Source organism: Aotus nancymaae, unplaced genomic scaffold (genome assembly GCF_030222135.1).
Source record: "Aotus nancymaae isolate 86718 unplaced genomic scaffold, 86718_ANA_hifiasm-v0.15.2.pri h1tg000348l, whole genome shotgun sequence".
Lineage (NCBI taxonomy): Eukaryota > Metazoa > Chordata > Mammalia > Primates > Aotidae > Aotus > Aotus nancymaae.
This window is the reverse complement of record NW_026988763.1, coordinates 385,263-410,860: the sequence shown is the minus strand read 5'-3', so window position 1 is coordinate 410,860 and position 25,598 is coordinate 385,263. Positions and strand designations below refer to the sequence as shown.

Genomic DNA, 25,598 nt, shown 5'->3' with positions numbered 1-25,598 from the left:
ATGAGCAAACGGAAAAAGAATTATCCAGATCCAGTTTCCATCATCCAGAAGTATGGTGCTGATGCGCGCAGGTACAGACCGGTGCTTTGCCTTGTGTGTCTTTATTGTTTTATATGTAAGCGTCTCCTACACTATTGGTCAGAATTGTTAGGTTTCGTTTATACTTAGGTTTTTAACAACACATCTCTATTATGATTTGGGTGTTATGTTGGTGTGCTTGTTGATCTTCAACTCCCCAAATAGTTTTCTAGATGATAAAGGCATTTTTCAACCTAGAGGTCCGTTTGGGGAAGAGGACCTCTGTTGGGTGTTGGTCGAGCTGTCCAAGTCCTCCCCAGGCTAGATGTGGATTGCCTCTGCCTTCCTTCCTTTCTAGGTTCCCTGTCTTGTTGGTATTCGAATTCTCTTTCACCATTTATTTTAATTTTGTACCTACAGAGCCATGTGAGATATATCTATGCTGGAGCTAATATGTGTATGCTAGAGGCTGGTTGTGGTGCTGCCAGAGAAACAAAGCAGGACATGAGTTCTGTGTGTGGAGCAGGGACTTAAGATCAAGGAGGATTTTGCAGAGTGGGATAGAACATTCTGGGTAAAATGAACAGCTTTAGCATGGCAGTTCCTTCTCAGTACTCATTTTGAGTTTGTGGACAATCATTCAGTCCTAGACAGTTTTACTGTCCTTCCTTCCTGAGGTTTAAAGGAATTAAACCCTGCACTTTCTGACAAGGTTTTAGAATCTCTCTCAATTCTTAATTACTATTTGGTGCAGAGAAGTAATGTTTTCCTAAACTCACTTCGGTTCACTCAAAAACATAATCGAGGACTTAATGTCGTACGTTGGTGCTTATGTTGAAAGTATTGCTGAAAATCAGAAATTCACACTGCCAGCAGTGTTTGGGATTTTTGTTATTTGTTTGTTTAAGTGATTGTAAAAGTTGATTTCCTTATAGTAACTTACCCCAATGTGCAAGTGTTTAACTGATTGTTCATTCCTAGGAAGAAGAAGTAGAATTTCTCTCCAATGAGAACACAGTTAGAAAAAGCCCCAACATGACGGACCAGTGGATCCTGTCCTTCATGCGGTCTCTCATTGGCTTCTTTGAGACTGAAATGGCAGGTGAGTCTCTCTTGGTCTGTCCTCCCAGAACTACTCTCTTTGTAACTGCCCTTTTGGCATGTGTCCGTCTATAAACATAGTGGAAATATTGAGAGAGACAAAATTAAAAAATTACTTCCTTTCACCTCTCAAATGCAGTTTTGGTAAGGCTTGTTAATTGTCGGGATGTCTTTGTTTCAAGGCCCCGGGGAATTCTGATCTGGCTCGGTGGCTCACACCTGTAATCCTGGTGTGATCCGGGGGGCCTGGATCTCTGGATAGTTGTCGGTGCCGAGGGGCCTGGGACTGGGTAGGTGCCGGGGTCCAGTGCCTCTGGACAGAGGCAGGTCCTGGGGTCCAGTGGCTCTGGACAGAGGCAGGTCCTGGCGAGCCTGGGTCTCTGGACAGGGGTAGGTGTCGCGGGGCCTGCATCTCTAGACAGGGCTAGATGTGGGGTCCTGGACCGGGGTAGGTGTTGGGGTCCTGGGCCTCTGGACAGGGGTAGGTGCCCGGGCCTGGGTCTGTGGACAGGGGTAGGTGCCGGGGGCCTGGGTCTCTGGACGGGGGTAGGTGCCGGGGCCTGGGTCTCAGGACAGGGGTAGGTGCCGGGGTCCAGGGACTCTGCAGAGAGCTGGGTGCCAGGGGCCCTGGGTCTCTGGACAGGGGTAGGTGCCGGGGAGCCTGGGTCTCTGGACAGGTGTTGGTGCCGGGGTCCAGGGTCTCTGGACAGGGTAGGTGCCAGGGGCCTGGGTCTCTGGACAGGCGTAGGTGTCAAGAGTCCTGGGTCTCTGTACGGGAGTAGGTGCCAGGGGGCCTGGGCCTGGGTAGGTGCCGGGGTCCAGGGTGTCTGGACAGAGTCAGGTGCCGGTGGGCTTTGATCTCTGGACGGGGCCAGGTGCCGGAGTCCTGGGCTTCTGAACGGGGGTATCTGCCGGAGTCCAGGGCCTCTAGACGGAGTAGGTCCCGGGGGACTGGGTTTCTGGACAGGGGTAGGTGCCAGGGGTCTTGGTCCTCTGGACGGGGTAGGTGCCGGGGGCCTGGGTCTCTCGACAAGGGTAAGTGCCTGGGGGCCTGGGCCTCTGGACAGGGGTAGGTGCCGGGGGGCCTGGGCCTGGGTAGGTGCCGGGGTCCAGGGCCTCTGGACAGGGACAGGGGCAGGTGCGGGGGGCCTGGGTTTCTGAACGGCGGGGGTAGGTGCCGGGGTGCCTGGGTCTCTGGACAGGGATAGGTGCCGGGCTCCATGGCCTCTGGATGGGGTAGGTGCAGGGGGCCTGGGTGTCTGGACAGGTGTAGGTGCCGGGGGGCCTTGGCCTGGGTAACTGCTGGGGTCCAGGGTGTCTGGACGGGGCAGCTGTCGGGGGCCAGGGTCTCTGAACGCGGGTAGCTGCCGGGGTCCAGGGCCTCTGCACAGGGGTAGGTGCCTGGGGGCCTGGGTCTCTGGACAGGGGTATGTGCTGGGGTGCAGGGTCTCTCGGCAGGGGTAGGTGCCCTCGGAGGCTTGGGTCCCTGGACGGGGTAGGTGCTGGGGGCCTGGTTCTCTGGACAGGGGTAGGTGCTGGGGGGCCTTGGTCTCTGGACACGGATAGGTGCGTGGTCCTGGAAGGGGGTAGGTGTTAGGGGTCCTCGGCCTCTGGACAGGGGCAGGTGCAGGGATCCAGGGCCTCTGGACAGGGGCAGGTGCCGATGGTCTGGCGCTCTGGACAGGGGTAGGTGCCGGGGGGCCTGAGTCTCTAGAAACTGGTAGGTGCCGGGGTCTGGGTCTCTGAACAGGGGTAGGTGCCAGGGGCCTGGGTCTCTGGACAGGGGCTGGTGCCGAGGAGCCTGGGTCTCTGGACAGGGGCAGGGACCGAGGTCCAGGGCCTCTGGACAGGGCTAGGTGCTGGAGGCCCTAGGTCTCTGACCCGGGGTAGGTGCCGAGGGGCCTGGGACTTAGTAGGTGCTGGGCTCTAGGGTCTCTGAACAGAGGCAGTTGCCGGGGGCCTGTGTCTCTAGACAGGGGTAGGTGCCGGAGTACAGATCCTCTGGACAGGGTAGGTGCCGGGGCCTGGGTCTCTGGACAGGGTTAGGTGCCAGGGGTCCTGAGTCTCTGGACGGGGGTAAGTGCCGGGGGGCCTGGGCCTGGGTAGGTGCCAGGGTCCAGGGCCTCTGGACAGGACTAGGTGCAGGGGGACCTGGGTCTCTGGACACGGACAGATGCCGGGGACCTGGGTCTGTGGACAGGGGTAGGTTCCGGGGTCCTGAGTCTCTGGACAGGGGTAGGTGCCGGGGGGCCTAAGTGTCTGGACAGGGGTAGGTGCCGCGGGGCATGGGTCTCTGGACAGGGGTAGGTACCGGGGTCCAGGGACTCTGGACAGGGTAGGTGTCGGGGGCCTGGGTCTCTGGACAGGCGTAGGTGCCAGGGGTCCAGGGCCTCTGGACAGGGGTAGATGCCGGGGGACCTGGGCCTGGGAAGGTGCTGGGGTCCAGGGCCTCTGGACCGGGGCACATGCCGAGGGGAGTGGGTCTCTGGACAGGGGCAGGTGCCGGGGGCCTGGGACTCTGAACGGGGGTAGGTGCCGGGAGGCCTGGGTCTCTCGATGTGGGTAGGTGCCGGGATCCAGGGCCTCTGGACAGGGTAGATGCCGGGGGCCTGGGTCTCTGGACAGAGGTAGGTGCCGGGGTCCTGGGTCTCTGGACAGGGGCAGTTGCCGGGCGCCTGGGTCTCTGGACAGGAGTAGGTGCCGGGGGGCCTGGGTCTCTGGACAGGGGTAGGTGCTGGGGGGCCTGGGTCTCTGAACAGGGGTAGGTGTGGGGGGTCCTGGGTCTCTGGAAGGGGCAGGTGCCGGGGGCCTGGGTCACTGAACGGGGTTAGATTCTGGGGGGCCTGGGACTGGGTAGGTGCTGGGGTCCAGGGCCTCTGGACAGCGGCAGGTGTCGGGGCCTGGATCTCTGGACAGGGGTACGTGCCGGGGTCCAGGGCCTCTGGACAGGGGTAGGTGGCGGGGTGGGGGGGGCTGTGTCTCTGGACAGGGGTAGGTGCCGGGTTCCTGCGTCTGTGGACAGGGGTAGTTTCCGGGGGGCCTGGGTCTCTGGGCAGGGGCAGGTGCCGGGGGGCCTCGGTCTCTTGACAGGGTTAGGTGTCGGGGGGCCTGAGTCTCTGGACAGGGGTAGGTGCCGGGGTCCAGGGCATCTGTACGAGGTAGGTGCCTGGGTTCCTGGGTCTCTGGACAGGGGTAGGTGCCGCGATCCTGGGTCTCTGGGCAAGGGCAGGTGCTGGAGTCAAGGGCCTCTGGGCAGTGGTTTGTGCCAGGGGTCCTGGGTCTCTGGAAAGGATAGTTGCCGGTGGTCGGGGTCTCTGGACAAGGGTAGGTACAGGGGGTCCTGGGTCTGTGGACAGGTGTAGGTGCCTGGAGTCTGGGTCTCTGGACAGGGGTAGGTGCCGGGGTCCAGGGCTCCTGGACAAGGCTAGGTTCCCAGGGGCCTGGGTCTCAGGACAGGGGTAGGTGCCATGGGGCCTGGGTCCGTGGAAGGGGCAGGATCCGGAGGCCTGGGTCTCTCAACGGGGGTAGGTTCTGGGGGTCCTGGGTCACTGAACAGGGATAGGTGCCGGGGTTCCTGGGTCTCTGGACGGGGGTAGGTACCGGGGGACCTGGACCTGGGTAGGTGTCGGGGTCCAGGGCAGGTGTCGGGGTCCAGGGCCTCTGGATAGGGCCAGGACCCGGGGGTCCTTGGTCTCTGGACAGGGATAGGTGCCGGGGACCTGGGTCTCTGAACGGGGGTAGGTGCCAGGGTCCTGGGTCTCCGGACAGGGTAGGTGCCGGGGGCCTGGGCCTCCTAACAGGGGCACTTGCTAGGGGGTCTGGGCCTCCGGACAGGGGCAGGTGCCGGGGGGCCTGGGTCTCTGGACAGAGGCATGGGCCGGTTTGCCCGGGACCCCGGAAAGCGGCAGGGGCCCGGGGGGCCTGGGACTCCAGACAGGGGTAGGTGCCGGGTGCCCTGGGTCTCCGGATAGGGATAGGTGCTGAGGGGCTTGAGTCTCTGGGAGGGGCAGGTTCTGGGCGGGGTCACTGAACGGGGGTATGCGTCGGGGGGCCTGGTTCTTTGGACAGGGGCAGGTGCCGGGGGCCTGGATCTCTGAACGCGGGTAGGTGCCGGGGGCCTGGGTCTTTGGACAGAAATAGGCACCGGGGTCCGGGGCCTCTGGACAGGGCTAGGTGCCTGGGGCCTGGGTCTCTGGACGGGGTAGGTGCCAGGGGTCCTGGGTCTCTGGATGGGGTAAGTGCCGGGGCCCTGTGTCTCTGGACAGGGGTAGGTGCTGGGGGGCCTGGGTCTGTGGACAAAGGCAGGTGCAGGGGTCCAGGGCCTCTGGACAGGGCTAGTTTCCGGGGGGCCTGGGTCTCTGGAGAGGGGTAGGTGCCCGAAAGCCTGGGTCTCTGGACAGGGCTAGGTGCCTGGGGCCTGGGTCTCTGGACAGGGGAAGGTGCCAGGGGTTCTGGTTCTCTGGACGGTGTAAGTGCTGGGGCCCTGTGTCTCTGGACAGGGGTAGGTGTCGGGGGGCCTGGGTCTGTGGACAGAGACAGGTGCCGGGGTCCAGGGCCTCTGGACAGGGCTAGTTTCCGGGGGGCCTGGGTCTCTGGAGAGGGGTAGTTGCCCGAAGTCTTGGGTCTCTGGACAGGGGTAGGTGCCGGGGGGCCTTGGCGTGGGTAGGTGCCAGGGTCCAGGGCCTCTGGACAGGGTCAGGCGCCAGGTGGCCTGGGTGTCTGGACAGGGGTCGGTGCCAGGGGGCCTGGGTCTCTGGACAGGTGTAGGTGCCGTGGTCCAGGGCCTCTGGAGAGGGTAGGTTCCGGGGGCCTGGGTCTCTGGACACGGGTAGGAGCCAGGGGACCTGGGCCTGGGTAGGTGCCGGCGTCTGGGGCCTCTGGACAGGGGCAGGTGCCGGGGTCCTGGGTCTCTGGACAGGGGTAGGTGCCAGAGGGCCTGGGTCTCTGGACAGGGATAGGTCCCGGGGTCCACGGCCTCTGGACAGGGCAAGGTACCGGGGGGCCTGTGTCTCTGGACAAGGGTAGGTGCCGGGGGGCCTGGGCCTGGGTAGGTGCCGGGGTCCAGGGCCTCTGGACAAGGGCAGGTGCCGGGGGCCTGGGTCACTGGACAGGATCAGATACTGGGGATCATGGGGCTCTGGACAGGGTTAGGTGTTGGGGGGCCTGGGTCTCTGGACAGGGGTAGGTGACAGGGGTCCTGGACCTCTGGACAGAGTAGGTGCCGGGGGCCTGGGTCTCTGGACAGGGGCAGGTGCCAGGGGGCCTTGGACTCCGGACAGGGGTAGGTTCCGGGGTCCCTGGGTCTCTGGAGAGGGTAGGTTCCGGGGAGCCTGGGTCTCTCAACAGGGGCAGGTACCGGAGGGCCTGGGTCTCTGGACACGGGCAGGTGCCGGGGGGCCTTGGTCTCTGGACAGGGGAAGGTGCCGGGGTCCAGGTCCTCTGGACAGGGGCAGGTGCCGGAGGGCCTGGGTCTCTGGACAGGGATAGGTCCCAGGATCCATGGCCTCTGGACAGGGCAAGGTGCTGGGGGGCCTGTGTCTCTGGACAAGGGTAGGTGCCAGGGGGCCTGGGTCTCTGGGCAGGGTGAGGTGTCGGGAGGCCTCGGTCTCCGGACAGGGGTAGGTGCCGGAGTTCAGATCCTCTGGACAGGGTAGGTGCCGGGGTCTGGGTCTATGGACAGGGTTAGGTGCCAGGGGTCCTGAGTCTCTGGATGGGGGTAAGTGCCGGGGGGCCTGGGCCTTGGTAGGTGCCAGGGTCCAGGGCCTCTGGACAGGGGTAGGTGCAGGGGGACCTGGGTCTCTGGACACGGACAGATGCTGGGGACCTGGTTCTCTGGACAGGGGTAGTTGCCAGGGGCTGGGTCTCTGGACAGGGGTAGGTGCCGGGGGCCTGGGTCTCTGGACCCGGGTAGGTGCCGGGGGCGTGGATCTCTGGACAGGTGTAGGTGCCGGGGTCCTGAGTCTCTGGACAGACGTAGGTGCCGGGGGTCCTGGGTCTCTGGACAGGGGTAGGTGCCGTGGGGCATGGGTCTCTGGACAGGGGCAGGTGCCGGGGGGCCTGGATCTCTGGACAGGGGCAGGTGACGGGGTCCTGGGTCTCTGGACAGGGGTAGGTGCCGGTGGCCTGGGTCTCTGGAGAAGGTTAGGTGCCAGGGTTCCTGGATCTGTGGACAAGGTAGGTTCCGGGGGCCTGTGTCTCTGGACAGGGGTAGGTGCCGGGGTCCACGGCCTCTGGACAGTGGCAGGTGCCGGGGGTCCTGGGTGTTTGGACAGAGGTAGGGGCCGAGGGTCCTGTGTCTCTAGAAAGGGATAGGTGCTGGGGGGCCTGGGCCTGGGTAGGTGCCACGGTCCAGGGCCTCTGGACAGGGGTAGGTGCCGGTGGACCAGGGTATCCGGGAGGGGCAGGTGCCGGGGGCCTGGGTCTCTGAAGGAGGATAGGAACCGGGGGGCCTGGGTCTCCGGACAGGGGTAGGTGCCGGAGTACAGATCCTCTGGACAGGGTAGGTGCCGGGGGTCTGGGTCTCTGGACAGGGTTAGGTGCCAGGGGTCCTGAGTCTCTGGACGGGGGTAAGTGCCGGGGAGCCTGGGCCTGGGTAGGTGCCAGGGTCCAGGGCCTCTGGACAGGGCTAGGTGCAGGGGGACTTGGGTCTCTGGACACGGACAGATGCCGGGGACCTGGGTCTGTGGACAGGGGTTGGTTCCGGGGTCCTGAATCTCTGGACAGGGGCATGTGCCGGGGGGCCTGGGTCTGTGGACAGGGGTAGGTTCCGGGGGACCTGGGTCTCTGGACAGAGGCAGGTGCCGGGGGGCCTGAGTCTCTTGACACGGGTACGTGCCGGGGGTCTTTGCTCTCTGGACAGGGGTAGGTGCCGGGGGGCCGGGGTCTCTGGACAGGGGTAGGTGCCGGGGGGCCTGGGTCTCTGGATGGGGGCATGTGCCGGGGGGCCTGTGTCTCTGGACAGGGGTAGCTGCTGGGGGCGGGTGTCTCTGGGCAGGTGTAGGTGCCAGGGTTCCTGAGTCTCTGGACAGGGGAGGTGCCGGGGGCCCGGGTCTCAGGACAGGGGTAGGTGCCGTGGTCCTGAGTCTCTGGACAGGGTTAAGTGCCGGAGGCCTGGGTCTCTGGACAGGTGTAGGTGCCGGGACGCCTTGGTCTTTGGATAGGGGTAGGTGCTGCGGGGCCTGGGTCTCTGGAAGGGGTAGGTGCCTTGTTCTCTGTATAGGGGTAGGTGCTGGGGGGCCTGGGTCTCTGGAAGGGGCAGGTGCCGGGGGCCTAGGTCTCTGAACGGTGGTTGTTGCCAGGGGGCCTGGGTCTCTGGACGGGTAGGTGCCAGTGGTCCTTGGTCTCTGGACAGGGGCAGGTGCCAGGGGGCCTGGGCCTCGGTAGGTGCCGGATTCCAGGGCCTCTGGACAGGGAAAGGTGCTGGGGGGACTGGGTCTCTGGACAGGGGCTGGTTCCGGGGGCCTGGGTCTCTGAATGGGGATAGGTGCCGGGATCCAGGGCCTCTGGACAGAGGTAGGTGACGGGGGCCTGTGTCTCCGGACAGGGTAGGGGCTGCGGGCCTGGTTCTCTGGAAAGGGTTAGGTGTCGGGGTCCTGGTTCGCTGAACAGGGGTAGGTGTTGCGGTCCTGTGCCTCTGGACAGGGGTAGGTATTGGGGGACCTGGGTAGGTGTGGGGTCCTGGGCCTCTGGACAGGGGCAGGTGCCGGGGTCCAGGGCCTCTCGACAGGGGCACGTGCCGTGGGGCCTGGGTCTCTGAACAGGGGTAGGTACCGGGGGCCTGGGTCTCTGGACAGGGGCTGGTGCCGGGGGCCTGGGTCTCTCAACAGGGGTAGGTGCCTGGGGCCTGGGTCTCTGGACAGGGACAGGTGCCTGGGGGCCTGGGACTCGACATGGGTAGGTCCCGGGATCCAGGGCCTCTGGATACGGGCAGGTTCCGGGGGGCCTGGGTCTCTTGACAGGGGCAAATGCAGAGGCACCTGGGTCTCTGGACAGGGATAAGTGCTGGCTGGCCTGAGTCTGGGGACAGGGGTAGGTTCCCGGGGGGCCCGGGTCTCTGGACAGGGGTACGTGCTGGGGTCCAGGGCCTCTGCACAGGGCTAGGTGCCGGGGGCCCTGGGTCTCTGGACAGGGTAGGTGCCGGGGGCCTGGGTCTCTGGACAGGGGTAGGTGCCTGGGGGCCTGGGTCTCTGGACATGGGTAGGTGCGGGGTGCTGGACGGGGGTTGGTGTTGGGGGACCTCGGCCTCTGTACAGGGGTAGGTGTTGGGGGACCTTGGTCTCTGGACACGGGTAGGTGCGGGGTCCTGGGCTTCTGGACAGAGGCAGCTGCCGGGGGTTGGGGTCTTTCGACAGGGGCAGATGCCGAGGGGCCTAGGCCTTGGTAGGTGCCGGTGTCCAGGGCCTCTGAACAGGGTCAGGTGCCGGGGTTTAGGTCTCTGTACAGGGGCAGGTGCCGGGGGGGCCTGGGTCTGTGGACAGGGGAAGGGGCCGGGGGGGCTGGGTGTCTGGACAGTGGTAGGTGTCGGAGGGGCTGGGTGTCTGGATAGTGGTAGGTGCCGGGGGGCCTGGGTCTCTGGACAGGGGTAGGTGCCGGGGGGCCTGGGTCTCTGCACAGGGGTATGTGCCGGGGGCCCTGGGTCTCTGCACAGGGGTAGGTGCCGGGCGGCCCGGGTCTCTTGACAGGTACAGGGGCCGGGGGGCCTGGGTATCCGGACAGGGGTACCCTGGCCAGGGTCCAGGGCATCTGGACATGTTCAGGTGCCGCGGGCATGGGTCTTTTCACACGGGCAGATGCGGGGGCGCCTATGTCTCTGGACAGAGGTAGGTGCCGGAGGGCCTGGGTCTCTGGACAGGGGTAGATGCCAGCGTGCCTGGGTCTCTGGACCGGTGTAGGTGCCGGGGGTCCTGGATCTCTGGACAGGGGTAGGTGCCCGGAGCCTGGGTCTCTGGACAGGGGTAGGTGCTGGGAGGCCTGGGTCTGTGGACAGGGGCAGATGCCGGGGTCCAGGGCCTCTGGACAGGGCTAGGTGCCGGGGTGCCTGAGTCTCTGGACAGGGGTAGCTGCTGGGGGTGGGTGTCTCTGGGCAGGTGTAGGTGCCAGGGGTCCTGAGTCTCTGGACAGGGGAGGTGCCGGGGGCCCGGGTCTCAGGACAGGGGTAGGGGACGGGGTCCTGAGTCTCTGTACAGGGGTAAGTGCCGGAGGCCTGGGTCTCTGGACAGGCGTAGGTGCCGGGACGCCTTGGTCTTTGGATAGGGGTAGGTGCTGCGGGGTCTGGGTCTCTGAAAGGGGCAGGTGCCTTGGTCTCTGTATAGGGGTAGGTGCTGGGGGGCCTGGGTCTCTGGAAGGGGCAGGTGCCGGGGGCCTAGGTCTCTGAACGGTGGTTGTTGCCAGGGGCCTGGGTCTCTGGACGGGTAGGTGCCTGGGTTCCTTGGTCTCTGGACGGGGGCAGGTGCCAGGGGGCCTGGGCCTCAGTAGGTGCCGGGTTCCAGGGCCTCTGGACAGGGAAAGGTGCTGGGGGGACTGGGTCTCTGGACAGGGGCTGGAGCCGGGGGCCTGGGTCTCTGAACGGGGATAGGTGCCGGGATCCAGGGCCTCTGGACAGAGGTAGGTGACGGGGGCCTGGGTCTCCGGACAGGGTAGGGGCTGGGGGCCTGGTTCTCTGTAAAGGGTTAGGTGTCGGGGTCCTGGGTCGCTGAACAGGGGTAGGTGCGGGGTCCTGAACAGGGGTAGGTGTTGCGGTCCTGTGCCTCTGGACAGGGGTAGGTATTGGGGGACCTGGGTCTTTAGACAAGGGTAGGTGTGGGTTCCTGGGCCTCTGGACAGGGGCAGGTGCCGGGGTCCAGGACCTCTCGACAGGGGCACGTGCCGTGGGGCCTGGGTCTCTGAACAGGGGTAGGTGCCGGGGGCCTGGGTCTCTGGACAGGGGCTGGTGCCAGGGCCTGGGTCTCTCGACGGGGGTAGGTGCCTGGGGCCTGGGTCTCTGGACAGGGACAGGTGCCTGGGGGCCTGGGACTCGACATGGGTAGGTCCCGGGATCCAGGGCCTCTGGATACGGGCAGGTTCCGGGGGGCCTGGGTCTCTTGACAGGGGCAAGGGCCTGGGTCTCTTGACAGCGGTGGGGACAGGGGACTGCGTGGGGACAGCGGCGGGGACAGTGCCCAGTGTGGGTACAGAGGCGGGGACAGTGCCCAGCATGGGGACAGTGCCCAGCATGGGGACAGCGGCAGGGACAGGTGACTGCGTGGGGACAGCGATGGGGACAGTGCCCAGTGTGGGGACAGTGGCGGGGACAGGGGACTGCGTGGGGACAGCGGCACGGGCAGTGCCCAGCGTGGGGACAGCGGTGGGGACAGGGGACCACGTGGGGACAGCGGCTGGGACAGTGCCCAGCGTGGGGACAGTGGCAGGGACAGTGCCCAGCGTGGGGACAGCGGCCATGGTGCTCCTGCCGGGCCCTTCCCTGCAGCCCAGTGTTCTTCAGGCCTCTGCCATTGGTCCCCACACCTGCTGCTGGCTCTGCGCAGATGGGACCCCACCGCGTCCCCTGCAGCCTTCAGGTCACAGCCCAGAACGGCCCAGTTCATGCGGAAATCAGAACAGGCCAAGGGTGGCGTTTAAGGCTGCAGGAGGGCGGGGGCATGAGGCGTGAGAAGGAACTTTGTAGTCTGACTTAAAGCCGAGTTCGTGGTTGCTGGTGTTTTCTCCGGAGTTTCTTCAATGAAACCAGAGGTGCTGGGGAAGACGAGGGTGAATGCTGACCCCACCCCAAACGTGCTCCCACGAGGAGCTCCTGTGCCCAGCAGGCAGTTTCCAAATCTCATCTTTACGTTCCCAGATTACCCTCCAGGCCTAGATTTGAGTTTGCCAATTCCCCGGCCTGGCAAAGCTGTGCCTTCTCTAGCGGAACCAAGCCCTGCCCCTTAGACAAGCTGGCCCTCAGCTGGGCCTCATGGGGAACAAGGTTGGAACTTTCCAGGAGGTTTTAGTGTAGGGCTGTGGTGGCTGGGGGTGCCGGGGGCTCCAGGGCAGGGAAGCCACTGGTCAGTGAGAGCGGCCTGAAGTCTGGGTGATGGGGGTGCCGGGGAGCCCAGGGCAGGGAAGCCGCTGGTCAGCGAGAGCAGCCTGAAGTCTGGGTGATGGGGGTGCCGGGGGGTCCAGAGCAGGGAAGCCGCTGGTCAGCGAGAGCGGCCTGAAGTCTGGGTGAGGGCCCTGGGTGCTGTGCCACTGGAACGATCGTGTGACCCCCCATTTTCTTCAGGGCGAGCCTGGAGCCGACGGGGAGGCAGGGAGACCCGGGAGCTCAGGGCCACCTGGAGACCTGGTGAGGATGTGCACGGCCCCCGCGGATGGGGGGGTTCGAACCCCCAGGGAGGGTTCGGGAGATGGAGCCGCCATCCTACCCCTGTCTCCCACAGGGCGAGCCAGGAGAGCCTGGTCCCCCAGGAGAGAAAGGAGAGGCGGGCGATGAGGTGAGTTCCCCGGGGTCTCTCCACAGCCCTGAGACCAAACGCAGGGGTGCGCCAGTCTAACACCGGCATTTCTTCCTCTTCCTCCCAGGGGAACCCGGGACCTGATGGTGCCCCCGGGGAGCGGGTGAGTGGGGCAGGGCGGCCTGTGCGGTTGGCCTCACCATGTCGCTGTGGGCATGGCCTCCACGGCCCAGTCGGTCCTCCCAGCGCTGAGATCCACAGCGCTCTGGTCTAAGCCAAGTGGGCTTTCACCTGCGCGTCCAGGATACCTCCGCTCTCCGGCGGGTTTTCGTTCTGTGGAGAGCACGGCTTGCTCGGCCCTTCCCACGGTCTCGGAGCGGGTGGGACCTGGGGGACAGGGAGACTCCGGCCTCTGGAACCAGGGGGCATGAGGTGGAGGGACGGCCCGTCCCAGGGGTCCTGCTGAGGGAGTCACCTGGGCCAGGCCTCCAGCCCCACCCCAGCCAGGCGTGAGTTCCAATAGCTGAAGCTTCTCCCCTCCACGTCTCTCCACTCAGGGCGGCCCTGGAGAGAGAGGACCACGGGGGACCCCAGGCACGCGGGGACCAAGAGGAGACCCTGTGAGTCACAGTTCTTGGACCTGGGACCCCACGGGTCAGCAGATGCTGTGGCCGGGTCAGGCCTTCAGAGCCACAGGATGTGCCACAAAGTCCCCGTGGCACCCAGACTCGGCCAACCCGTTGCCACACCATCCGGAGGGCAGCCCCCGAAGCCTGATGCTGGGTTGGTGTGAAGGTGCTGCCCTCCGGGCCCGGTGCCCACCTTCCCACCAGGCCGCGTCCACATTTCTGCATCTGAGCTTGGGTTCTTCTTTGGAATAATTTTCCTTTGTTAAAATTGCCAGAATGAGGAATTTGAGTCAGAACCCCAGATGGGAAACCAGGCCAGCAGGGCATCTGCTTGGGGAGTATTGACAGAGACGCCTTGCCCCAGAGCCGAGATGCTGGCAGCCCCAGGGGCCACCTCCCACCTTCAGCTCCATGGGCCGTGGGCCTCGATAGGCCACCCCACAGCCCAGCCTAGGGGTGCAGAAGCGCCTGGCCTTTCTCCGTCCTGTGACATGTCCTGGGGCGTGGCAGCTGGCAGACTTGGTGTGTCTCAGTCCCACCCGGCTCAGGGACAGTGAGGGCCTGGCAGGCAGAGTGAGGAGGAGAGAATGCCCCGTGTGCCCAGCTGAGCTGCCAGGCCTCAGGACACGCAGCTCCCGTGCGCCGTGACAGTTGGCCAGGGCTCCAGCAGGGCCGGGGAGCTGAGCTACGGCCAGGGCCTCCGCAGAGGGACAGGGATTTGGCCCACTGGGAGATGAGGGCTTTCTGAACCCCTCCTTGGGAGCTCCCAGAAGCACACAGCCCCCATGGGGGTTTAGGGGTACGTCAAAGCAGGGGTCATGTGACTTAGTGACTCAGACCGCCTTCCAAGCCCACCCCTCTGAGATCAGGAAATGAGACGGAGGGCCAGGCAGAGCCCAGAGGAAGGGCTGGGGCTCTGGTTTCCCAGCAGGCCACGGGTCTGTGGCTACAGAGACTTTCCAGGTCAGCAGAGCTCTCTGGAGAAGCTGGGGTGCAGGCAGGGTGGCCTCTGGGGCCCAGGAGGAGCTGCGGCCTCCTGAATGGAGACAGCCAGCCACGCTGGCAGCCACACAGATAACCACGCACGTGAGCCAAGGAAACGCTTGGCAAGGCTGGGAAGGGGCTGTGCGGGAGGGAAGGCCGGAGCCACCCATTGCCCACCGTGGACCCCACACTCCGGCTCCCAGTGTGCCCAGGCAGCTGTCCTCCCCAAGGATGGCCCAGCCCCATACTCACGGCTTGTTCGTCCCCAGGGTGAAGCTGGCCCGCAAGGCGACCAGGGACGAGAAGGGCCCGTTGGTATCCCCGGAGACCCGGTAGGAAGCCCTGTGGGGTTGCAGGGTGTGGGCCCATTTGGGTCTTGGGGGTAGATACGTCCCAGCAGCTCACGCACTGGGGACTCATTTACATTTGAGGGCGTCTGCCTTCCCGTAGACCTCGGGGTGTCCCTGCGTGGGAGCCGGCTGCAGGGGGGCGAGGCGCAGCCTGGGCTGGGCTGGGTGTGGATTGGTGAGTGCAGGCTCAGCGCCCAGGGGACCGACCCTCAGATGCTCAGTCCCAGGTGGAGGAGCACCGTCTGGGGACCCCGTCTGGAGCAAGGGCGCCTCACAGTGGGGAAGAGGTGCTTGATCCCCTGGGAGACACTGTGGGGGCTTGGTCAGCATTTGTTTCTGGGTCAGGAGCCAGGCATGGCTGTGGCTGGAGGGAGACTGGGGATTGTGAGCCTATGGAAGGTTCCAGAATTCCAGGGTACAGGGATGAAAATGCACTTTCACCTCATGCTAAATTCCCCTCTCTGAGCCTCTGGAATCGCTGTGCACGGCTCAAGGCCTTCTGTCTCTTCCCGCTTCTGGAGACGGCCGTGATGGTGTCCGCACTATGCTGCTGCCTGCAGGCCGGGCTGGGCCCTTTCTGCCTCGTCCGGGGGCTCGCTCTCCCTCATGGACAGGAAGGCCTCCACGCGGTCACACCCAAGTCTGTGCTCTCCAAGCTTGTCTGCTTCTGTGGAGGAATTGACCTTACGGCCCCATGTGGGCAGCTGCCCACCCACCGAGCACAAGGCCAGACCCCAGACATGGCCGCTGTCTCAGCCGCTGGTCACTTTAGCAAGACAGGGCCTAAGACCCAGGGAAGTGGGAGCGGCTGTCCCAGTGCAAGGCCCCTGTGTTTCTGTGCACAAGGTGAAATCGTGCTTTTGTGATGCCAGTAGCTGTTACACAGCTGTTGAAAATACCTGAGTCACGGATTAGCACCCGGCAGGGCTTGGCAGGCAGGGTCTGGGCCGTTCGTCCGCCTGGTCCTGCGTGCCCCTCGTGGCAGGGGCAGAAAGGGCTCCTGGCACCTTCCTGGGGACGTGCGCGGCCGCAGCCTCTGATCCTCTCTGCCCTTTGAGCTCCGGCCACTGTCCGCCCGAGGCTGACCTGCTGTGTGGTCACCCCAGGACAGGGCCGAGTGCAGGCCACCGTGAGTGGAAGTGGCCGAGCGGCCAGTGGCAGGCTATGGAGAGCAGGTGGTGTGGGGCTGTGTTTCAGGCTCGGAGGCTGCTCAGGACCTTGGCAGCAGGAAGCCCACAGGCAAAAGTCTCAGTGGGACTGAACGTCCAGAGGCCGGGACCTGCCTGGAGAATTCTGACCACACCCTTCCTGCTTTCTGTTTTCAGACTAGTTAGCAGTCGCTCTAAGATAAAACAAAGCAGCTTTCAAGAGCTGTGGTAGGAGAGGGTCCTGTAAGCCGGCCGGCTGCGGGGCCTCCGGAGCCTCCCGTGCCGAGGGGCGGGCTGCACAGGCGCTGGCTGCTCCGGTGCCCGGGGATCTGGGGAGCAGTTCCCCCCAACGCCTGAGGCCGGGGCACCCTCTGACCCGTTGCTCACAGTTGTCTGGCCAAGGCAGGCGCATGTTCACCTGGAGCCTCCCTGGGGCCTTTCAGGGCCTGGGGGTGTGGACAGGTGGCTTTGGAGCTCCCGGCTGGCCTCCTGGACTCTCCCTGCTCAGCCCTTGCCAGCCTTACCCCTCCCCTCCACGCAGCCCAGCACGGGGTTGCATCCCCCGTCTACCTGTGGACGCCAGAAGGGGCTGGGCCCTCAGTGCTGGTCCTGGGAGCTGCCCCCGGGAGCCGCCTCTGCTGCGGCTCTCCTCCTGGTGCCTGTGGCGTGGTCTGACTGTGCTGTGTTTCAGGGTACATTGGTGAGGTCCAGGCCTCCCGCCTCCCACTCACCTGGCCCAGGATACCCTCCTTTCCATCCTCCCTCCTGCCCCCCTGCTCACGTTCCCAAGGCAGGGTGTCAGGGTACCAGACTAAGCCCTGTGAACCCCAAGTTTGGTGAGTTCTGGGCTTCCTTGAGGCCCGTGTGCAAAGTCCCCAGTTAAATGTGCAATCCTGACGCTGCAGGACATGGTCACGCGGGTTGCAGGGGCCTCAAGGCCAGGGCTGGGTGCACGCGGGGTACAGGGGCCTCACGGCCAGGGCTGGGTGCACGCGGGGTACAGGGGCCTCACGGCCAGGGCTGGGTGCACGCGGGGTGCAGGGGCCTCAAGGCCAGGGCTGGGTGCACGCGGGGTACAGGGGCCTCACGGCCAGGGCTGGGTGCACGCGGGGTACAGGGGCCTCACGGCCAGGGCTGGGTGCACGCGGGGTGCAGGGGCCTCACGGCCAGGGCTGGGTGCACGCGGGGTGCAGGGGCCTCACGGCCAGGGCTGGGTGCACGCGGGGTGCAGGGGCCTCACGGCCAGGGCTGGGTGCACGCGGGGTGCAGGGGCCTCACGGCCAGGGCTGGGTGCACGCGGGGTGCAGGGGCCTCAAGGCCAGGGCTGGGTGCACGCGGGGTGCAGGGGCCTCACGGCCAGGGCTGGGTGCACGCGGGGTACAGGGGCCTCACGGCCAGGGCTGGGTGCACGCGGGGTGCAGGGGCCTCACGGCCAGGGCTGGGTGCACGCGGGGTGCAGGGGCCTCACGGCCAGGGCTGGGTGCTTGCATAGTCGAGGTAAGGAGAGCGGTACACCAGATGCCAACTATACAATACACTAGATGCCTGCCTGGTGGAGTCACGGGTCAGGCTGGAGAGTGGGCCGCTCAGGTAGTGGGAAGCTGTAAACCTTTGAGACGGAACCACCGGGAAAGGCCCCATTGGGAAGCATCAGCCCAACCACAGGCCCAGGGACAGGCGTGCGACCAGCTCATGGTGGGTCTTGCAGGGCCAGTGGCCAGCGGCCGCGTGCACACCACTCCCTTCTCACGCCCACGCTGGGAAGTGCTTGGGGCCCCTGGGCTCAACTCGGAAAGGCCCTCGAGGGTGGGGTCTGGGGCCAGCTCCGGAAATGGACCTCACAGCGGGTCCTCGCGGGATGTGGGGACGCAGTGAAGCCCAGCAGGTGGCCTCAAGTGCAGGTGGGGGCAGGGCCAGTGGTGTCCAGGCTCAGCCCACAGAGGGTCCTGTCGGGGGAAAGGGCCTCGGGGACCAGGCCGAGCCCAGAGAGGGCTGTGAGGGGGTGCAGGCTGGGGCCACTATGGGGGGACAGGAGGGGCAGGTGGTCTGCAGCCTGGGGATCAGCAGCCTCACCCCACCAGCCGGGTGCCCACAGAAGTCACCTGGGAGAAGCTTCAACGCTTGTAGGGGTGGGCCTGGCTCCCCCTGTGCTGACAGGACCAGGGCCTGAGCCTGGGGACCCTGATGCCTCATAGCCCGAGGCCCTCAGTTCAGGGTCAGGGGTGGCCGGGCCTGAGGCTGGGTGAGGCCTGTGTCCCACATGCCACATCTGTCTCTCTACAGGGTGAGGCCGGCCCCGTTGGACCTAAAGGCTACCGAGGAGATGAGGGCCCCCCAGGGTCCGAGGTGAGACCCACTCCCCACCCACCCATGCCCACCAGGGGGACCTGAGGGTCCCAGAAGCCACTCTGCCTGGTGCTGGCCCCACGCCCTCTGGGGACTCCATGGCGCTGGGTGTCCTGGCTCCCGTTGGGTCCTCTCCCGGCCCCAGGAGGGTCCTGCTTCCCTCCAGGGTCACCACGTCTCAGCCTGCTCCCCTCATGCCTCCCTCTTCCCCCTCAGGGCGCCAGAGGAGCGCCAGGACCTGCCGGGGCCCCCGGAGACCCCGGGCTGATGGGTGAGAGGGTGAGTGTCCAACAGCTCGGGCCCTGGGGAGCCCCAGCCCCGCACCGTGGAGCTACCTGGGGTCCCCTGACTGGGCTGGGAGCACCCCAGCATCACTGGCTCCTGGCCACAGTCGGCAGCAGAGCCAGAGGCAGCTTCGAAGGGCCCCTCCTGCCTGGAGATCCAGGTCCCAGGGTCCATGGGGAACAGCAGTGCGGGCGGTTCCAGGGGAGGGAGCTGGCTTCCGGGCCGACAGGGGCCCTGCCTGCAGGTGCTGCTGGTACCCCAGGCCTGGTGATTCGCTCGGTGACAGCTCCTCTGCTCCCCTAGGGTGAAGACGGCCCCCCTGGAAATGGCACGGAGGGCTTCCCTGGCTTCCCCGTAAGTGCCCAGGCGCTGAGCCCACAGGGACATGCCCCAAGCCGCCTCCGGTGCCCTCTTCGGTGGGCTGGGCAGTCTTGGGTGGGTGGGTTGGCCTAGGAATTCTATGATGGATTCTGCCAATCTCAGGCCCTTCCAATGTGCCCCCTTCACGGCCTCCCCTCTCGAATCAGAACACAGCATCACTGCCATGCTTTTCTGTGACAGGGGTATCCGGGCAACAGGGATCCTCCTGGGATAAACGTGAGTACACCTTCTCCCCCGTCTGGCTGTGGGCACATAAACTTCACAGTCATAGGGACACACACATGTGAACATACAGGTGCAGAAGGGCTCCTGAACAAAGATACGGGGTACACAGGCACCCACGGCTGCCCCACTGTCTGTGGTCACGGCCCCGGCTGGCATCGGCTCCAGAGGAAGCCCAGGCTGGTGGCCAAGGCCCGGCGAGGCTCCCACCGGGGTGCCGCCTGTGGGAGCCCCACACTGCCCTGGTGGAGGGGGAAAGTGTGGGGGAAGAGAGTGGGTGAAGGGAGGGGGAAGAGAGTGGGGGAGGGGAGGGGGAAGAGAGTGAGTGAAAGGAGGGGAAGAGAGTGGGTGAAAGGAGGGGGAAGAGAGTGGGTGAAGGGAGGGGGAAGAGAGTGGGGGAAGGGAGGGGGAAGAGAGTGGGGGAAGGGAGGGGGAAGAGAGTGGGTGAAGGGAGGGGAAGAGAGTGGGTGAAGGGAGGGGGAAGAGTGTGGGGGAAGGGAGGGGAAGGGAGGGGGAAGAGAGTGGGGGAAGAGAGTGGGGAAGGGAGGGGGAAGGGAGGGGGAAGAGAGGTGGGAAGGGAGGGGGCAGAGAGTGGGGGAAGGGAGGGGGCAGAGAGGGGGAAGGGAGGGGGCAGAGAGTGGGGGAAGGAGGGGGAAGAGAGTGGGAGAAGGGAGGGGGAAGAGAGTGGGGGAAGAGTGGGGGGAGGGGGAACAGAGTGGGGGAAGGTGGGGGAAGAGTGTGGGGAAAAGGAGGGAGGAAGAGGGCGAAGAGTGCCTGCCTTATCTTTTTCTTTTTCCTTTTAAAATTTTGGCTTCCTAAAAAGAAAATAAAACCCTTGTTAACCCAAGTACTCTCCTGTTCCTGCAGGGTACAAAAGGCTACCCAGGCCTCAAGGGGGATGAGGGGGAAGCCGGGGACCCTGGAGATGATGTAAGTGTGGATGAGGAGCGGGACCAGCCCCGAGGCAGCCTGGGCCACAGAGGGGTGGCCCTCGGAGGGCAGTGGATGGGCACAGCCGGGGGGTGCTGCATGGGCCCAGCTGCTGGACGCTCTGTGGACTGGGCCAGTGCACAGATGACCAGACGGTCCATGGTCTGTTGAGACAACACGGTTTTCTTCCAGAACAACGACATTGCACCCCGAGGAGTCAAAGGCGCGAAGGGGTACCGCGGCCCCGAGGGCCCCCAGGTGGGTGGTTGGGACCTGGGTGCTGGGGCTCGGGAACGCTGGAAGAGGTTGGGAGAGTGGGAGGCAGCAGGAGGGAATTTTGGGGAGCACATCATCTCAGAGGATAGGGCTTTGGTGGGTGGGAGGTGCCAGTCGGCAGGGTGGGGTGGTGGCCAGGGAGACAGTGAGTCCTCAGGATGGGGCCCCGCCTAGACCACTAGTGTGCGAAGTGTCAACTGCCCTCACAGAACCCTCATGGGGAGACAGGGGGCGGGCAGGGAGGGGACGGGGTGGGGGCGGGCTTGTGCAGTAGGCACCTCACCCTCAGAGCTCCTCTTCTCCATTTCTTGGACAGGGGCCCCCAGGACATCCAGGACCACCTGGGCCGGACGTAAGTGGGGCTCTGTGAACGTCGCTGGGGGTGACCACTTCGACCTCTGTCCCTTGGGGTGTGGGTCCTGTCCGTGGAAGCTCCTGCCGACACTGCTTGCAGGTGGGGGTGGGTTGTGGAAGAAGAGCTGGTACCAGGTTGGGGGGACACGTGACAGCCATGGGGGACCCGTGAGGACCGTGAGGGGACCCATGATGGTGCTGCTTCATGACCATGTCAGGGTCCAGCCCAGTAGCAGGTAGTGGGCAGAGCCGGGCACACCTGCAAAGAACCCCCTGCCCAAACCCAGCCCTATGGGGGCCCCGGGAGGGTGACCTGGAGACCCGGCAGCCCCCGCTGGGAGGGGCCATCCATGGCCTCAGTACCCTCACTTCTCCCTCCCAGGAGTGCGAGATTTTGGACATCATCATGAAAATGTGCTGTGAGTATCTCGCCTTGGAGAAACTGTCCTTATGGAGAGCAGGGCGCCAGCGCAGCCGGTTCCACTCTTAGGAGGGTCTCAGCGCACAGCCTTGACTGAGGAGACTCCTCGGCCGGCCCCTACCGGCCTCTAAAGCACCCCCAGACCCCGGGCCCCGCACAGGCTGAGAGCCCTTGGCGTCCGGCAGGGAGGGCGGCCGGGGAGGCGGGGAGGCCGCCCCGAGAGCAGGAGTCTCCCTGACGCCGGGACGCGGCCCTGACTGGTCTAACTGACTCTCTCTTCTCAGCTTGCTGTGGTGAGACCCGTGCTCTGCCTCCTGAGAGAATGGTTCCCGGGGGCGGGGAGCGAGGCCTGGGTCCGCGCATGTCACAGGATAGCGAGTGGCGCCCTGGTCCCCGCCTGTGGCTCCCTGCACCTGCCCACCCCCCCGGGGCCTGCTCCAAGCCAGCAGGGTCCTGGGTGCTGGGCTGGGCCTCGTCATCTTTCGCCCTTAACTGAAACAACCAGGAGCGGTTATTTAATAATATATTATTATTTAAATATATTATTTAACCAGGAGAGTTAAATAAATAACCCTGCGCCATCGTTCTGGCCCACAGGCCCCACGCCCAGCCTGGCCAAGGGAGGCCAGCCCTGACCAGCCCACCAGATGGAGGGGCCATGGGAGGGGTGGGCTCATCCTGGGCCAAGCCAGACAGGACCCCACCATGTCAGGGGAGGACATGGCAGCCAAGGAGGGGCCTGGGCGGTGGAGGGGAGGGGCCAGAGCAGTGGAAGGGTGGGGCCTGGGCAGTGGAGGGGCGGGGCCTGGGTGGTGGGGGCGTGGCCTGGGCCATGGAGGGGTGGGCCCTGTGTGGTGGAGGGGCAGGCCCTGGGTGGTGGATGGGCGGGGCCTGGGCAGTGGGGGCGGGGCCTGGGCCGTGGAGGGGTGGGGCGTGCTCTGCTGACACCTTCCCTGCCTGCAGAATGTAAGTCCGGCCCCATCGACCTCCTCTTCGTGCTGGACAGCTCAGAGAGCATCGGCCTGCAGAACTTCGAGATCGCCAAGGACTTCGTGGTCAAGGTCATCGACCGACTGAGCCGGGACGAGCTGGTCAAGGTGAGGCGGCCTCACCCTGTCCAGCTCCACCAAGCCCAGGCGCACCCGGGCCCTGCCATCCGGCCCTGCCAGGGCCAGACCCCAGCCCCACGAGCAGCTGCATCCATCCCTGTGACTGCCCTGCTCGTGACGGGGATGCCAGGCAGGCGCCAGCCCGTCCAGGCCTCCAGCTCCATCTGGCAAGGCTGGCACACTCCACACAGGTGCCTCGGATGAGAGACAGCACCCCTCCCCTCCTTGAGGGGCTGCAGTCCCGGGTCCTGAGTCCTGGGGGTGGCTTCAGGGCTTGTCCCTCGTGGACGGAACGCAGGAGTGGGGTTCATCCACCAAGGAGGATTGGTTTGCAGGGGACCCAGGTCCCGGGGCCCGTGCCACCCTCTGGGCACCCATGGCCAACAGAGACACCCGAGGGAGGCTTGTGCGGGCCTGGGGCAAGCCCCGTGCTGACCCTGTGCCTGTTCCGCAGTTCGAGCCGGGGCAGTCGTCTGCGGGCGTGGTGCAGTACAGCCACAGCCAGATGCAGGAGCACGTGAGCCTGCGCAGCCCTGGTATCCGGAACATGCAGGAGCTCAAGGAGTGAGTGCTCCACGTGGCCAGGAGTGTGGCATCTCCAAGGGCCCTCCCACCTCTCACCCCTCACCCCTCACCCCGACCCCTGGCTGCAAGGCGGGCCGGCCCATCCCTGGGGAGGCTGGGTCCTGACCCGATCCCAGGTGGGCTTGGTGCCGCGGCAGGGCTGGGCCCCACAAGCCCCTCACTGTCCAGAGCCATCAAGAGCCTGCAGTGGATGGCGGGCGGCACCTTCACGGGAGAGGCGCTGCAGTACACGCGGGACCAGCTGCTGCCACCCAGCCCGCACAGCCGCATTGCCCTCGTCATCACGGACGGGCGCTCCAACACCCAGAGAGACACCACGCCACTCAACGTGCTCTGCGGCCCAGGCATCCAGGTGGGGTGGCCGCCACAAGGCTGCACCTGCCCCACCTTGGGCACCCTGCAAGCCAGGGTGGCCTTCTCGCCAGGGTGAGGAGGGCAGAGCGGGTGTGCCACACCGACACTGTCTGTCCCCGCAGGTGGTCTCCGTGGGCATCAAGGACGTGTTTGACTTTGTCCCGGGCTCCGACCAGCTCAACGTCATTTCCTGCCAAGGCCTGGCACCCTCCCAGGGCAGGCCCGGCATCTCGCTGGTCAAGGAGAACTACGCAGAGCTGCTGGAGGACGCCTTCCTGAAGAATGTCACGGCCCAGATCTGCATAGGTGCACACAGGATGCCCAGGGCAGGAGCAGCGAGCTCTGTCCCACACAGAGGCCCACCCCAGCTCGCTGTGACCTCCGGGGCATGGCCACACCTGTGCTTGGCCGTCAAGGTTCTGGGACATCTTGCGGGGTTACAGGTGGGGCAGCGGGCTCATGCTACACGGCTTTTCTCTTTTGCAGACAAGAAGTGTCCAGATTATACCTGTCCCAGTGAGTACCTCAGTGGCCAGGGTGCATGGGGAGGAGGGTGCATGGGGAGGAGAGTGCCGTGGCTGGGGTGGGGGCTCTGGGAGGAGAGGCTTTGGGGGGGGCTCTGATAAGAGGGGGCTCTGGAAGAAGGGTGCCCCAGCAGGAGGGGGCTCCAGAAGGAGGGTTCTCCTGAGGAGGGGGTCCCGGGAGGAGGGGGCCGAGGGAGGAGAGTGGGTGAGCACCACACACGGTGCCCTCTGGGGAGCTTGGACTCCCTTCGGCCGGCCGGCCAGCCCCCCACGGCTGCATCCTGGGCCTCACGCTAATGCTGCCCGCCCTGCCCTCAGTCACGTTCTCCTCCCCGGCTGACATCACCATCCTGCTGGACGGCTCGGCCAGCGTGGGCAGCCACAACTTTGACACCACCAAGCACTTCACCAAGCGGCTGGCTGAGCGCTTCCTCGAGGCGGGCAGGACGGACCCAGCCCATGACGTGCGGGTGGCGGTGGTGCAGTACAGCGGCACGGGCCAGCAGCGGCCGGAGCGGGCGTCAGTGCAGTTCCTGCAGAACTACACGGTCCTGGCCAGCAGTGTCAACGCCATGGACTTCTTCAACGATGCCACCGACGTCAACGATGCCCTGGCCTACGTGACCCGCTTCTACCGTGAGGCCTCATCCGGCGCTGCCAAGAAGAGACTGCTGCTCTTCTCGGACGGCAACTCGCAGGGCGCCACGCCCGCGGCCATCGAGAAGGCAGTGCAGGAGGCCCAGCGGGCGGGCGTGGAGATCTTTGTGGTCGTTGTGGGCAGCCAGGTGAACGAGCCCCACATCCGCGTCCTGGTCACAGGCAAGACGGCCGAGTACGACGTGGCCTACGGCGAGCGACACCTGTTCTGGGTCCCCAGCTACCAGGCCCTGCTCCGCGGCGTCTTCCACCAGACGGTCTCCAGGAAGGTGGCGCTGGGCTAGCCCGCCCGCAGGCCAGCCCAGACCCTGTCCTCCCACCCCTCCCCACCCATCCTTAAACAGAGTTAAATGGGAGGCGAATTTTCCCCACCCGCCTGATTTCACTAGATTTGTTTTGAAGGAACAGCTTGGAAAGCCAGGATGCAGCACGGCTGCCCACTTCCCACAGCGCCCTCCGAGGCTCAGCCCTGCGCTGGCGTCTGCCTGGGCTCCTCGCCCCGGCTCTCCCACCCTCCCTGCCTCCTGCCCGCCCGCTCCTTCCCGGCGCATCTGTGCTGCCTCCCACCTGCCTGAGCCAGACGCCCTCTCAGCCTGTGCCACACGTGCCTCCCTCTCCTCTGTCCCCATAGCTGGCTTTTCCCACCAACCCAGAATTCCTCACCTAACATTTACTTTACACGTAAAGTCAAAGCAAGCTCCTCCTCTCAGCTCATGGCAGCACTGGACTCTGTCTCGTTTTGGGAAACCAAGGTCAGGGGACTGTTGTGGACACAGATCTCAGCCACTCAGCCCTGTCTCCTGAGGGTCCGGGGGACCAGCCTGGACCTCAGCCCCACAGCCCTGGGGGCCGCTGCTGACCAGCACTGACCCCGACTCAGAGAGCACTCGCAGGGGCGGTGGCTGCACTCAAGACCCTCAAGATTAAAGGTGCTAACCCCGGCTGCTCCTCCCTCCCGCAGAGACCGGGGCTGGGGCTGGACCGAGAATCCCGTGGTGCCACAGAGGCCTGTGTCTTCCTAGAAACAACGCAAACCTTTCCTCCTCACAACAGTGATGTGTTCGATGTTTTCTCCAAGGCCCTCTTTCTACATTCGTGTTATTTTTGCTCCTGTGTTTCCTCTGAACCGTATCCATGTCAACGACTTTTCCAAATAAAGGTTTTCACTCTTCTCCCTGGGGTTCCCCACGAGGTAAAATCCCACTGTGTGCACCAATGGAGCAATCATAGGAGGTCAGGGCCACGTGCCCACCTTCATCACCACCCCTCCCAGGCCACGTGCCCACCCCCATCACCACCCCTCCCAGGCCACGTGCCCACCTTCATCACCACCCATCACAGGCCACGTGCCCACCTTCATCACCACCCCTCCCAGGCCACGTGCCCACCTTCATCACCACCCGTCCCAGGCCACGTGCCCACCCCCATCACCACCCGTCACAGGCCACGTGCCCACCCCCATCACCACCCGTCACAGGCCACGTGCCCACCCCCA

General features: G+C 65.1%; 1 protein-coding gene across 1 annotated transcript; it reads left to right on the top strand.

Annotated features, from left to right (window-relative positions):
• Positions 1-24,387, top strand: LOC135273187 (collagen alpha-1(VI) chain-like). Its single transcript, XM_064372103.1, has 22 exons — positions 1-71; positions 1,066-1,120; positions 12,377-12,439; positions 12,534-12,587; positions 12,676-12,711; positions 13,106-13,168; positions 14,431-14,493; positions 17,943-18,005; positions 18,222-18,284; positions 18,594-18,644; positions 18,852-18,887; positions 19,761-19,823; positions 20,016-20,081; positions 20,416-20,451; positions 20,836-20,872; positions 21,159-21,167; positions 21,838-21,971; positions 22,438-22,547; positions 22,737-22,920; positions 23,045-23,228; positions 23,409-23,438; positions 23,765-24,387. The coding sequence occupies exons 1-22, from the start codon at positions 1-3 to the stop codon at positions 24,385-24,387; spliced, it is 2,094 nt and encodes a 697-aa protein (XP_064228173.1).
• Positions 24,388-25,598: the final 1,211 nt, after the last annotated feature.